This window comes from Hesperophylax consimilis, chromosome 1 (assembly GCF_061612785.1).
Source record: "Hesperophylax consimilis isolate HC1 chromosome 1, BYU_Hcon_1.0, whole genome shotgun sequence".
Classification (NCBI taxonomy): domain Eukaryota; kingdom Metazoa; phylum Arthropoda; class Insecta; order Trichoptera; family Limnephilidae; genus Hesperophylax; species Hesperophylax consimilis.
The window spans coordinates 4296226-4311276 of record NC_142836.1 but is presented as its reverse complement, the minus strand read 5'-3'; the positions used below and the strand labels follow the sequence as shown (position 1 = coordinate 4311276).

The 15051-nt window shown below is 33.8% G+C and overlaps 1 protein-coding gene across 1 annotated transcript in view; it reads left to right on the top strand.

The window, feature by feature from the left end:
• Positions 1 to 12954, top strand: part of LOC149426152 (neuropeptide CCHamide-2 receptor-like) — a 176324-nt gene extending 163370 nt beyond the window's left edge. The window contains exons 6-8 of the mRNA XM_089635319.1: positions 3615 to 3735; positions 9541 to 9773; positions 12791 to 12954. Coding sequence (XP_089491445.1) covers positions 3615 to 3735; positions 9541 to 9773; positions 12791 to 12954 — 518 coding nt within the window. The remainder of the gene's footprint in view (positions 1 to 3614; positions 3736 to 9540; positions 9774 to 12790) is intronic.
• The last annotated feature ends 2097 nt before the right edge of the window (positions 12955 to 15051 follow it).

Genomic DNA, 15051 nt, shown 5'->3' with positions numbered 1-15051 from the left:
TTGGCTGCTATCTTTACGTATGATTGCAAGATTTTTTTCCTAACTAATGCAAACTAGATAGTGTCTTAGATTAATATATCTATTTTTATTTTAATGTGCGACATCTTTCGACTTTTTTTCAAGTCTAGGATGAATATTTTATTATTTGGGATAACTTGAGGACAACCATAAATTGTAATATTTAACCATTGAAGACAATATTAGTGGCATTAAAAAAATCGCATCGCAAACGTCGCATCTAATATTGTCTTTAATGAGTAAATATTACGATTTGAGGTTTTACCCATTCAGTAATTCAAAAAAATAACTTTTTAGAATTCAGCAAAAGTTTTTTTTTCCTCTCGCACTCTTGTATAAAAAGTGACTACCCCATTCCTTTGACCTTATCTAATCTTTAAAGCCATTGTTCTTCCACAGGTCTCCGAAAGGCGGCAGGTCATAGAAAACATAAATCGCACGTAAACTCAAGTGACAAATACCGTAGTGCTCTTGGGCTTACACAGGAAGATTTTGATTCGGTTTTCTCTAACAGAATTTTCCATTAATTAGCTTAAAGTATCCTTACGGAATTTCCCGCACGTAGCAACGACTTATTTTAATAATAACGACTAATTTTAATACTCTCGTTTATAATGATGAAAAATAAACCACAAAATATTAAACAAAATTATTAGAGCTAATTTCTTCTTCGCATATTTTGGTCCTTCAATATTAGAGCTTTACATAATAAACAATTTCTCTAATACGCTAGAAATTGGGATAACTTGTTATGAAAGAATTCAAATTTTCCGGTTTATTACATTGTTGACAATATTAAGAATTTTTTCAGTTTTCCAGAACGAACTCGCCTTAATGTTGTGAAAAAATATGACTCAATATCACTAAGGGTAAATAATAAGTTCGATATAATTATCTCAATTTATACATATATTTTTTTAAGCAGAATGAATTTCATGGCAACGGTTTTTACCAAATACTTTTAGAAAGCATATTCCGTCAAGCATCACAGCTTTATTGTTTCGAAAACAAAAATCTATAAAATATTTAAAAGGGATTTATTACACGTTGGTGTTTGTTAAAAGATTTTATTGTTTAGGACAGCGTGTACTTTTACATTTTATCGAAATGCTTATTATTTAAAAAATTATACATTATTATTCTTATAATAACTTTGTAAGAAAGACTTAATGCATCATCAATGTACTGAAACGAGATACGTAGTCGAATTAAAGTAGATATAACGTATTCGGTTTTGAATACTAGAAGAAATAACAATGTTGACCATTAAGTTTAATGTTTTTGTACTTAAACCGGTACTTGAAATAATTGAATTCAACTGAGTTCTTACTACCCGAAAGATTTAATTGATACTCCGTGACCAAGAGCGTAACCAGGTCGGGGCAGATGGGGCACTATACCTCATCGGAGCTAGTAGAGCATCGTACCAAGAGCACTTTCTGCGGGATGAGCTTCCCTCATGACGACATTTCGTAAAATGGACATTCTAAAATTTGCAGAAATGCCCTCATCTTCACACGTAAATTTCAGCACGGTTGGTTGCAAACCTGTACCACCTTGCATATTCTATATGATTTATGGGTACTCCTTGCGTATTTTGTGCTCTAGCCATTGCATGGTGACTTGTATTTTGAATATTATATCCATTTCTATATTTATATAAAGAAGAGTGTACGTGGCGGGCGGGCGGCGTGTATTAGATTTTTAGTCAAATCTACAGTTTTATTCCGAAATTGATGAAATTTTGCACACTTGACTTTCAAAGAAAAAGGAAGGTGCAATGCGGGGATACGCTAGTAAAATATAAAGAAGTGTGTTCGTTGCGCGGGCGTGTGGCGTTTATAAAAAAATCTACAGTGTTATTTCGAGAGATTAAAAAAAGGATTTTTGCACACTTTACCTTTCAACAAGAGGCAATTGACGTGTGACGATGACAGAGTCTGAAGGTACCACACAAGGGTTCCAACCAAAGATATTAGAAGAATGAGATGTGCTATGAGCAGTTCATACTGTGTGGAATTGTTTTGCCCAGTGTCGCCGGTTTTATTCACCAATACTACTGCACACCTTCACTTACGCTAAGGTATCCGCACTAATGCATAGAACAGATTTCTGTGCGTACACGTCCCGATAGTATTCCAAGTACCCTAATTAGGTAGTACTCCGCCTACGGTCCAGTGGCCAACATAGCATATCTCGTTCTTCTAATATCTTTGGTTCCAACTGTCGGGGAGCCAGTGAGACTATGGTATCCCCAATTGGGGTATGTTGTGAGGCTGAAGGTAGTGGGAAGGGAAGTAGATGTTGAAGAAGGTGTTGGATAAATACCTGGCTACTCATATCTGGTCACCAAGCTTGCCGCAAATATTATTTACATTATTTTAAGTGAAAAGACATGAATTATTTTTAATAAAATTTTCTTGCGCACGCCGTGATTTGAACCCATTTGTACATATTGAACATGCATCTCAGGCACACAATTAGGCCAAATAAAATATTTTCAAAAGTCAAACTATTCAAATTAAATTTATTGACAATATTGTTAATAGACAATAGAATATATCAGATAATTTATTCTATGTTTTTTGCTATATGCTTTGAAACATATTAATCAAACGATCAAAATAAATTTTTGATAACATGTTATAACAATACTTGCATAGCTCAGACACAGAAAACTATCTACAATTGGTGGTATCAAGTTAATACTTTCTAATCTTATGTGCAAATATATATCCTCCATTTGGAAATGTCGGTTCCTAAATCATTCTATTAGAATAAGAAATATATTCCATTTTGTTTTTCGGAAGAAGAACGTGCTTAGTTTCGATGTAGGTATACTGACTCATGACGTCATCGTCTTGTTATTATTTGCCTGGCCTTTCCGCTCACCCTTCTCTCGGAAATTCCCTTCTAATCGTCCTAGATATGATATGTCAAAATTTTACAAATAACATCGTTTTATGACATATATGGAATTATTATAAATGACAGTATTTTGGTTTAAGGTATCATACAACATAAATTGGGATTGAGCTTCATGTAAAACATTTAGATATATCAAAAATAGGGAGCCTGCATTCCTTTGTAATTTCAATTTCTACCGATATAATATAACAAACCTCTCTTGAACATTAAGGACGGGTTGTTTCATAGAATTTGAAAAATCCATTCAATTTAAACGCTATTTTTTAAGCGTGCTATTTTTTTCGTTCTAATACCGTTTAGATCATATTTCTAACCATGACCGTAAGAGAGACAAATTACCTTGAGGGATTTTTGTATAGTATCCAAATATTAATCTCTAACAATAGTTCTTGAAGGCAGAAATAAAATTTCAATAAAAAACATGAATATTAGCTTTTTTACAATCTCAGTTAAATCCCTCCTTAGAATATCTAAAATAGATTAATCTCTTCCTTGTTTAGGAAAGCAATGTTTTCAAATACAAACAAGCATATTGCTTGGAAAACTTTGCTTTCAAAATGCATTCTGTGATTGTTCATGGTACAATTGGCACTAAACCGAACCCAATCGACATGAATATTAGCATGGTTTAATGGCTGTGTTTAGGAATGTTCTATTTTGGATTTCAGTGTTCGTGGTTTGCTTCCTGCCGTACCACGTGTTCATGCTGTGGTTTCACCTGCACCCCACTTCGCAAGATGACTACGACGAATGGTGGCACGCTCTGCGCATTGTAGGATTCTGCTTCAGGTAATTATAATAATTACATACTATTCGCTAAAGGGGGCGGCTGCAAAAACTTTTAAGAAAAATTTAATTTTTGGTTTGAGGCCCAAATACCCACCCAAACTGAATGCTTTTTAAAAAGAAAACATATTTGAATCAATGAAGGTTTATTAATAAACAAGTTCTGCGTGTAGTTATTATTACGCGCGACAGCTGTTTCGCCTTTTTTAAAATCTGAAACCGCACAAAAGTTCCAACTGCTACTCAATTGCATCCCCAATTGTGGTATATCGTGAGGCTGAAGGTAGTGGGTTGGGGGAAATAAATGGGGAATATGAAAGTGGGTAAGTACCTGGCTACTCAGGCCGGTTCACCAAACACGGCCAAAGCCATTTTAACAACGTTTCAATTCTGAATGGTGGTCTTACACCAGGGCGAAATTTTCTTGCACACTCCAGGAATTGAACCCGCGACCTCCAGTTTGCTAGTCGAGAGCGTTACCCCTCGACCAAGAAGACCGTTAAAGGCATTTATCATATTTAATAAGAAGGAAGCTATTTTATTGAGTTTTGTTTTAAATGAGAAAACGAAAACCCTTTGTCGTGAGTTATGTAATAGAAATTATAAATAAAATTAATAATCTTGCCCAACCTACTTTGTAAAAACAGTAAAATATAAAGTTTAAGCTGGTTATTTCGGCCACGATCTAAAAAATAATTTGTTAGAAAAATATCGCAATACTGCTAGTGTTGATAAAACTCCTCCGTAGGTGACTACCTGGCAGCGATTAATACGTCGGGTATGGAGGTTGCTTTAATAGCCTAGTGGCTAGAGCTGTCGCTTTCTGTGAAAGTCCTATTCAAGTTCTGTTAGTATCCAAAACAACTATTTTAATTTTGAAATTTTATGAACTGTTAATATTTTTTCTACTATGTCGCAATGTTGTCACTTTCATAAGCATAAAAGTTTTATAAAATTTCCTTGACGATATTCATTTTCGAGATTATCTAGCAAATACGTCAGACGCACCTTCTCGAATAAAGAAAGCTCTCGAAGATTTTCTTCTTGGGGTAAATTTCCACTGCAGACATGTCCCGGCTGTCGAGATAGCCCCGAAGGTCACGGACGGATATTATCCCAGGCGCCTTTCCGTCGGACTCAGAAATAATACTGAGGCCAAAAAATCACCTCTGGCCGAAATACTACATAATACACCCTGTCATATCACGTCTCCCGTCTCTCACGTGACGCGTTTCACTGTTTGTGTCTGGTAAGAAGAAGTATATTTATATGCTGTGTCAACTGAGGAATCTGAAACCTATACGAGTCAAGATGGTTGCCTACGTCAGAAAATATAAGCTATCCATTGCCAACACTGTATACCGTAAAAATCGTTGTATCAGAACTTATGTACACGCAGTTGATACACCGTTTACACTGATACAACATATAGTTTTAAGTTCTAATACAACATAGTTGATACATCGTTTAAACTGATACTACATATAATTTTACGTTCTGATAAAACGTACTTGATACACCGCTTACGCTGATACTAAACATAGTTTTAACTTCTGATACAACGTAGTTGATACACCGTTCACACTGATATTACATATAGTTTTGAGATTTGATACAACGTAATTGATACACCGTTTACACAGATACTAAATATAGTTTTCAATTCTGATACAACGTTTTTAACTTATGATTACGCAATCGTTTTTTGATGGCAATTTCCATGCTTTCGATAATATTAATCCATGGTAACAGCGATTGGAGATTTTTTCAGATAATTTGTTTGTATGTTTATGTCAGGGGAGATTGTAAAATATGCACTAAGTTTCCATTTTTTTTTCAAAAGTAAAAAACTTCCTTTTCTTATTTTCCGAAAGGTTCCGCTTCAATTTAAATACCTACGCACAATAAAGAACTTAACCTATTTTTTCGATTTTTGTTTTCATCTTCCCGACGTAAACAGTTGTTTTTGTACTAATGAAGTTAAAACTAACCGTTATTTAAATAATTAATAAAGGGTACGGAAATTTTACCATCAGTAATAATAAAAAGTCTAGTGTAAGCTTCTTATATAATAAATATGGTTGATATTTATATGATAGCAAAAATTGGTTATTCCTACTTCTTATTCATTCACATTTTAAATATATATTCTAACCAGACAGACCAAATATTAGACAAAAGTAATGAGGTAAATACTTTTTCAATATAATCACAAAATTTTGTTGATGAAATCGATTATTAAATAAGGCCCCATGGAACTGGAGAATTTTAATAATATAATGAATTTAATTATAATCGACAAAAATGTAATTTGTAGAAGAAACTAATACATATGAGGATTTTAGATCGACACAAATAAAATGATGAGTATACAAGCCACATTTCGATAATGCAGTTATACCTCGAGTATGCCTTAATTTAAAAATAATCTATAAGTATGTAGGTAGTATTAATTTACTAACGTACAATAAAGACCAGAAAAAAAATCGGCAAAGTGATTTAGTCATATTTTGTTATATAATATTCAACTCTACACGAAAGGCAATTCTAGTGTATGTTATCTATACTGTGTTTACTAAGACAACCTAGTCAGGAAAGCTATTCTACAATTACTCCCAAGGTGGTGATAAATTTTTAGGCGATTTTCAATTTTCTTAAAATCGAAGGGTTTGTAATAGATTCTGTTATTATTCTTATAATAAGTACCTAAACAAGAAGAATTAAGTAGCAACCAAAAGATGGTGAATAGATTTTTTTCTGTGGCTTCCAGACAATCCAATCAAATTTTTTCCTGCTTAATTAATTATAATGCTGTAGAAATGAGATCCCGTATGAGGCGTATATGTGATAAAACCATGTAATCGTGTCCAGATCTGCAAAGAAGCAATGCTGATGCAAGCGTAAAGAGTAGGGGACGCTCACATGGTTTAGACATGTAGAGCGAATGAACGCAGAAAGGATTGGAAGGAGAATAAATGAAACAAATTTGAATGGTATAAGAAGTCAGATCAAGTTTATCATATACAGCCATGTCAAGACCGAGTTGTTTGACGGTCCGTCCTCTCTGCCAACCCCTGCGAGGAAACGGCGTGATTATTTAGTTCAGGTTTTGTGGAGAGTCTGGAAGAATCTATTGAATATATTCACTTCAGTTACGCTAAAAGCATTTTCAAATTCCTCGCAAAACCAGACAATTTTTTTGGTAAAATCTTGTCGTCAGCTCTGCTTTCTCACTCGGCTTAATTACATAGGCAAACAAACCAACGCCAGCTGTTTACTACATTTTCAACAAACTTTCCTTTAACTCATTTTCTTAAATTCACCCGTTCATTTGCAAGGTCCAGTCCCTGTCAATAAGAATTATATTTTCATGTAGACCTGATGTTTTCAAATGAAACTAACCACCTAAACATCATAGGCAGAGAAGTTGTACCGCCATACAATTCCGTATTGGCACAAATCACAAATACATCGTCTTATACATATAGGAACGTATCTTAAAATGTGTCAATTGGTCAATTCTCAACTTTAAAACTAAATATTTTTTATGAAATCATTTGTGTCATTCATTATAATACATAAAAAAACGTGGTGACCAAATTCACCTATTGGAATTGGGCGTTTTTGGTAAACAGTTTTTATAAGCTTATTACAACGATACGCCAACCCGAAAAAAAACGTGTTTGAATGTTAAAGAAGTTATACCGCATCGATACACCGATATAATTTACAAAATAAATGACAGGAAACCATTATAATCTTTCTGTCTGAAAATATTCATTCAACCATGTATATGTTTAAATATAACTGAAATGATTAACTTATTAAAGGAGCATCATTTTATCGCTGTCTTCTTCAAAAATCAACACTTAAAACACAACAAGTTTTTTTACTACGATATAACTATTAAAAATATATATAAATATATGTTTTCTGTGGATTCAACCGTCCTGCTCAGGGAGTGGCTCTTAACTGCTATGAACTTTAAAACAAAAAAATGTATTCTTTTAAATTATTTCGTATATTAACAGTTGTAAAACCATCCAATTTTAGAGAAAATGTGTTTATGTCCACGTGTATATGTTTGATTGCCACTAAAATTGATAGAATGCATTGTCATCGACAACAAGTCTACCTGCCAAGTTTCAGCTCGATCGGATGTCGGGAAGCGAGTTTGCATTGATTCATTACCTAAAATATAATTGCAATTCTGATAAATGTGGATGTTCTAAAATAGCAACAGTAGCTTCATTCACACGACGCGGTAAGAGGCGTGCGGTCAAGGCAGCTCACGCCTCGTACGCGTGTACACCGTGCGGACGAATCTATACTAGATCTAACGAGAGCTCGTACGGACGTCATCGACGTCCGTTTTTTTCCTTCTCCCGTGTCTTGTTTGAAAACGAAAAAGACAGAAGATACTAGGACGATGTCTTACAACGCATGACCTAGACGTGTGCAAGCAAGCATCAAGCAATTATTCAACATTAATGCAGAGACCCATTTTTTTAGTTTGCCCTTTCGATTCCCAAAAAGATATAATTTTGGTTTGGAACTACCTCGTATTTCAATAGGGCTATCGAATAATTTTAGATTAAAAAGTGACTTATTTTTTTATGTGGCACCTCACGAGAGCCTCCCTTTCTGTACAGTGTGAAGGTAGAGGAACTATATCGGCACCCGGTTGGGCAGCGTTGTGATGTCGGTAAAGGTAAGGGTTGTGGGTGGGGATTTATTAATATAGAGAACCGTTTTATATGAAGGAGGAAAAACAGACACTGGTAGCTCGTTCCACATACGAGCCGACTTAATACAAAAACGAGTCAAAGAAATTACCAGTTCCCGTGAAGCAAACATCAACTGTGAACGGGTGTTCCGCTCGTGTTTTTCGAGTTTGTACAAAGAAGATCATCGCTGCTAGCTTCTAAGATCAGGCTCTATTGAAATATCTGTAGAACAGACTCAAAATGCCTAGCGATTACTGTCGTTCTGGTAACAATGGATTATCATTCAGACGGACAATCATCCTTTGCAAAGAATCAAAAAGGATTTATAGGAAATGAAATAAAAAGAATTTGGCATTCTCAGACTATAAAAATATTACCATTCGTTCTTTCGGCTACTGGCATTATACCTAGCTCTCTAATTAAAAATTTAGGCGTATTAGATCTATCAAAAAAATTATATATAAAGATGCAAAAGTCGGTCATTTTGAATACATGTAGGATAACAAAAGATTTTTTAAATATTTATGTTGAGGGATCAGTAGGATTTATAGGCCCTGTTAGAAGTTCTACCGAGCCGAACCCTCTGATATGAAAATATCTGGAGACGGTGAATTATTTTCCCATTTGATCTCTGGTGATTTGACGTGTTGTTCTTGTATTGTTTTGTATTTATTTTGCTTATATAATGCACTTACATAATGTTGATTGACTAGATGATCATTTGTGGAAAAGTGAGTGGAAGGGTTAAGTTTTTCCTTTGGGGAAGACTTAACCCGGACAGCTAAATCGGAAGTTAAAAAAGTATGTATTTTGTGACTCCAGCCCAGAGGTGGCTTGCAAATTCTTGGATGTACTTGAGATTTGTACAGAGTTGGTAGCTGGTCACTATTGAAAAATCTGCTAACCCAAGAAGCCAGATTTACTCGGGCTTCTATGGAGACCAGATAATTGTTTCCGTATGGACGTGCATCAGCGCTCACCGCCATGCGGAGACATGTCCACTTGACAAGGCACGAGGCATTTCACATACACGAAACCTTTTTGTTCATCACAAAGTGACTAAAAAAGTGTTATTTTTCAGTTTCCTGAACTCGTGCGTCAACCCCGTGGCGCTGTACTGCGTGAGCGGGGTGTTCCGCCAGCACTTCAACCGCTACCTGTGCTGTCGGCAGCCCACGGGTGAGCGTGCCTCCCGTCGCTCACGATCGCAAGCCCTGGAGACCAGCTTCAACAGCACGTGTCGGCGACACACGCAGGACACGCACATCGGCAGCTACCGCTCGCCGCGCATGCTGAACTCTGGCGCTTTCAAGAGTGAGTCCAACGGAAGGACGTGTGCTGTATGCAACTGATTTTTTTTTGCTGTGTTCAATGCATGTTTCTTGTTTACATACCGTGTTTCACGATCGTCCATATATCTGAAGTTACAGTAGTTACCCTTGTTGAATTCCGATGCTTTTAAAAGTAATAGTCAAACGGATGAACGTAAGCTGTATGCAACTGAAATTGTCTTGTTGTGTTCAATGCACGTTTCTTGTGTACACACCGTGTTTCACACTCGCCTGCGAATCTGAAGTTACCGATTGAATTATATATTACGGTTATCTCTTGTTGTACCACTGACTATCTATCAACAGTATTTGTTCAATATGTATACCAGTCGTTATGTAGATATATATAGTATACGTTATATGTTATGTATGTTATACGTAAGCAAATTAGAAATAAAACAAAAAAAAATTTAATTCCCCAAAACTGGCACGATCCCCCGGGGCTATAAAGGACGTTATATCATCAAAGACGCACAACAAATTTCAGGGGTTCAAAGTTATTATGAGTTTGTTTTGTAAGAAATTTTGGATTACAAAACAAATAGGAGAAGACGAAAGTTCTTGTTTGACATTTTGTTGTAGAATTGTAGACGAGTGATGAAAAGTTTTGTCACATTTTTAAAGATATCTATTCATCGTAATTTTTTCTTTCTTAGATAGCCTACCTACAACAATGCACGTCCACATTTGTGATGGATGTGAACAAAAAAGTTTATAGTACTGAAAATACATCCTTTCAGTGCTCATTTGTAAGAAACTCATAGGGGTACGAGGTGTACCTCTCATTTATACATACGTAAAAACCACTTTACTTTGAGATTGCTGTAATGTCCTTAATCCAAAATACCTTGTCTCCCGTCCTATCTCTCACCACTCGTGGGTAGGACAGATTGTTCGCCGCTTTCTTCAGAATTACATTCTGCCACTAAGCCACGCATTAAAGATTAATAGGATGACACAGAGAAATTTGAGCTAAAACATGGTGGGTCTTCTCCTTTTCCTTGCAACGTATTTCTTCTAATTTGTTCAGTGGTTGTTAATACCTTCTTACATTACTTATTCTTCGATTACAAATTCAAATTTATTCAATGTTTTCGAATAAAGTCATACAAGAAGATATTTTTGATTTTGTTTTAAATCTATAAACATTTCAAGGTTTAAAAGGATGCTGTTACTAAAATGCGAGTAACTCTTTGCATTCCTAAAAATTCTTCATCCTCGCTTTAAAAAAATAAAAATAGTTCAAATTGCCACATTTAATATTTCCTTATGCTAATTTCTTAAAGCAATTTAACGAGGAAACATTACTCAAATACCTTTAAGTTTCACGTGCCACCAGCAATCTCTCCTAAGAGCTCAAAGTCATCGCCTTTGGCGCAAAACACAGGATAAGCATTTCCGCTTCCTGTATTATCATATTTAACTTTGCAGTGAGTTGAAGTTTAAGGGTTACTAGCAAGAACTCATGTTTAAATACATATTTACTGACTCTTAGTAGCTTATTTTACATTTATTTTCATCCAATTTTAGCACCCTGTAAAAATATAAATAAATCAATTCTGTAATGAGCTTTTTATTTCAGACGCCTGAGCAAAATGTACGAATACCAATTCTCAATTCGTTAATGAATTTAATAACGCTTTTCTACTTCGTATTCGAAAAATGCATGACATGTATCAACTTTATTGTTCTTATTGATAAGCTTTTGTTTTGTTCTTAATATAAGCTTATGGTGGTTAAAACTGTTTCTTTAAAATTCGTGTGACTGATATAGCTACCAAAACCAGTGGTATATTAAATAGTAACAAATAATTGGGGTGTTTTGTGAGCCTGATCTCCCAAAAGGGCTATATTGAGAATATCTACTTTTTAGAAAAACGTCTTTAAAGTTATATTATCGCAATAAAATTTTTTTAAACATATTTTTTTTTTAATACAGGTTATGTTCTTATTTTAACATTTATAATATTTGGAAAAATATGTACCGATATAAAAAAGTTTTATAGTTATAAAGAGAAATTAAATATTATGTATATATTTAAGTTAATTAGTTTATTCATATTGTCTTGCTATGCTGTGCTAGAATAGCTGTCCTGCCATGTGGTATCTTGAACAAGTAACGGTGACGAAGTTTTATAATGAAAGCACATAGGTATAAGCCAAAACCAAGAGGATTGGGTTATGATTTGAGTTACGCACTATTTTATTTATTTATTAATTTTCGGGAAATCGACAGTTTACATTTAATCAGTTTGTACATAATTATTATATATTATAAAGCTAAAATAAAACCAATTATGGATTTCCTCCTTGTGACTTTACCTCTAGTGAGACAGCATAATATGGAATAAGTAAATTAAATTTGTTTGGAATATGAATACAAAAAATTATACTAAACAAAAGATTATATAAAACGAAAAATTTACAAAGAATACATTTATAGCCATGGAGAGTGGTTGTAGATATAAATCAAGTCATAATAGAGATATAAAAAATAGAGACATAAACATTATTCAGAAACCATCAGAGAAATATTTTTTAATAATAATTTAATAATAATATTTAATATTCTTCTATTGACCTCTTGTATTTGGTAAGTTCGCAACTGAAAATATCAACATTGGTTAATACGCTATTGTAATTATTGCATAGTCTGTTCAGGCGAGAATTCTGCTTAGAGTTCGTTTGCTTTGATCAACCCTGAACAGGACATAAGAGCGCGTTGAACGCGCAGGTACATTGAATGGAATCTTGTTTAGCAACTCTGGGTATTGAATATTATTGTTAGGTACCTACGTTTTAAAAATTTTATTTCCCGATTTGCATAGCGTCTGGTTTCCAAGCTAAATCTATTCGTTCATATTATGGTTCATGAACCTCGGATAAGTTCGCATATATTTAGATATTGTATACCTAAAGATAATATTGTTTTAATGTTATTCAATGAAAAGTCTTGCGCTAACATACACTTGTGAATCTATAACGTATGTTTTATTTCAGATTCGGTGGTAGTTACGACATTTGACGGAGCAGGCAGCAAGCAAGCCAATAACACCTCTTACCTGGTCAAGAACATGAATCTGGGTTCTAGCTTGAAACACAACAAAGATGGGTGCTATCTGACCTCCGCTGGGATGACGTCGAACCACAGCATCATGAGATAGTTCTAAGGAGTTACCTTCGAAATTTTCCAGAAACTGTAATTCCGAACGTGAGTGTTTGTCCATGTTAAACGTCAAACGGGTCAAAAAATTTATTACGTACTTTTCTGTTGTGTTCAGCCACGCTTCTGTTGAAAGATCAATAAAGGCACTATTTAATAATAAAATTTTATAATATAATACATGTATTTTAAACGAGTATTGCCAAATACACAGATGCCCATCTAACTAATATGTGTACACGGTGTCCGGAAACTTGTGAGGTATACGCGGGAAACTAGTGAAACATCACTTTTGTTGTCAATTTTGGGTACAATTTTGTTGAATTTAGCTTTCGTTTTCTAGTAAATGGAGTCAAATTTTGTTTTTCTGCACAAATTCAAATTATTCGGATTTGTATACTCTCTGAAATTTGTTTGTTACTTGTAAAAGTTTCAATATTTACTTAACCCTGAAGTAGTCGTCAAAAATGTAGAATAGAATATTTGTAAAACGAAACTTATACATTTGTACAGACGGATTAAAATGTCAATTTTATTTGATAATAATATATGGATTATTATGACTGTTAAATTGGTTAGAATCTCACATTTTTTTAACATTTCTTTGTAGAAAAATTTAATTAATGCTTTAAGTTCAAGTAGATTGCAATTTTATGGGAAACAAGTCGAAATTCATTTATAGACTTTTGATTCTGACAGTGTTTTATAAACGGGCTAATCTATAATGTGAAAATGTATTGTTTCTTAGCGATTTCAGCTTTACGGGTGTCTTTGCAGGTTAGTCTGTAAATGGATGCAATACAATGACTAAAAATGTTTTGTCCGTGATTGAATTAGTATTTTTTCCGACCAAATCCGGAATATATGGTATTTGGAGTTCTTTACCGTCAGTTTATCTGTACAAATATAACGTATTTCTTGCAAACTGCATACAAATTAAATGTCTATTAGCTATTTTGTACAAAGCGCCATTTAGTAATAAAATCACTCAAAATGTGTAAACATAGTAAGATGTATTTATAAAAAATGCAAATTATTGAGAATCTAGGTGTGAAATGTTATTTTATCTCGGGCACCGACACAAAATTTTGCTAATTCTACCTTCTATTCTTTCTAATTTTTTTTTGTTATAAAAAAAAGAATAAAAGTATTATGTGTGCGTCTTAAGCTTCCTCTTTCGCATACATAATACTTTTATTCTTTTTTGTTTTTTTTTTTTCAAATAATAAAAGTATTACGTATGCGTCTTAAGATTTCTCTTTCATAAGCCAAAGTTTCGGACTGCGCTACTGCGCCATCATTATGGCAGATATAGATACAGATGGTGGTCAGTAATACACACGGAGAAAAACTAGTATTTGCTGATAGTTAAAATCCTGTTAAAACAGGACAACACACCGTTTCTTAATGATATATTAGTATTTTCCGAATATATCGAAATATGTGTTCAGTCACCTGTATTTTGACCTGTTAATATATATAATGAAGAAATGCGAAAATATATATATATTTATTTATTTTTTTTGAACACGAGCTATCACAATTCATTTTTACTAAAATTTGAACAAATAACCGATCAATTTATTCGTTTAGGGCCTGCGATTCCGTTTTAACAGGATCACGAATAATTTTAAGATATTTTTAATAAATTAGCGAAATTGTATATCAGTAAATTTTCTTTGTGCACTGTCCGAAACGTTAGCTAATGAAGCAGGAAGCGCAACACGGTATAATAACCCAAAAACGAAACACGTAAAGGCTGCTTATAAATATCAAAATAATCCATCAATGTCGATTTTATCAAAATAGTACATTAACACATGTGAAAAGTACATAAAATGATAAGGAATATCAAAGTGTGTGTTCATGTAAGTACACAAATACACTTCACAGGTGTTAAAAGTACATAACACGATAGTGAATATAAAAGTAAACATTGAATAAAACAGCAAGCAATAACACCTATGAAAAGTATCCACACAACATGATAAGGAATATCAAAGTGTGTACTTACATAATTAACACCCGTGAAAAGTACATAACACGATAAAGAATATCAAAGTGTGTACTTAGATGCACATTAACACCTGTGTAAAGT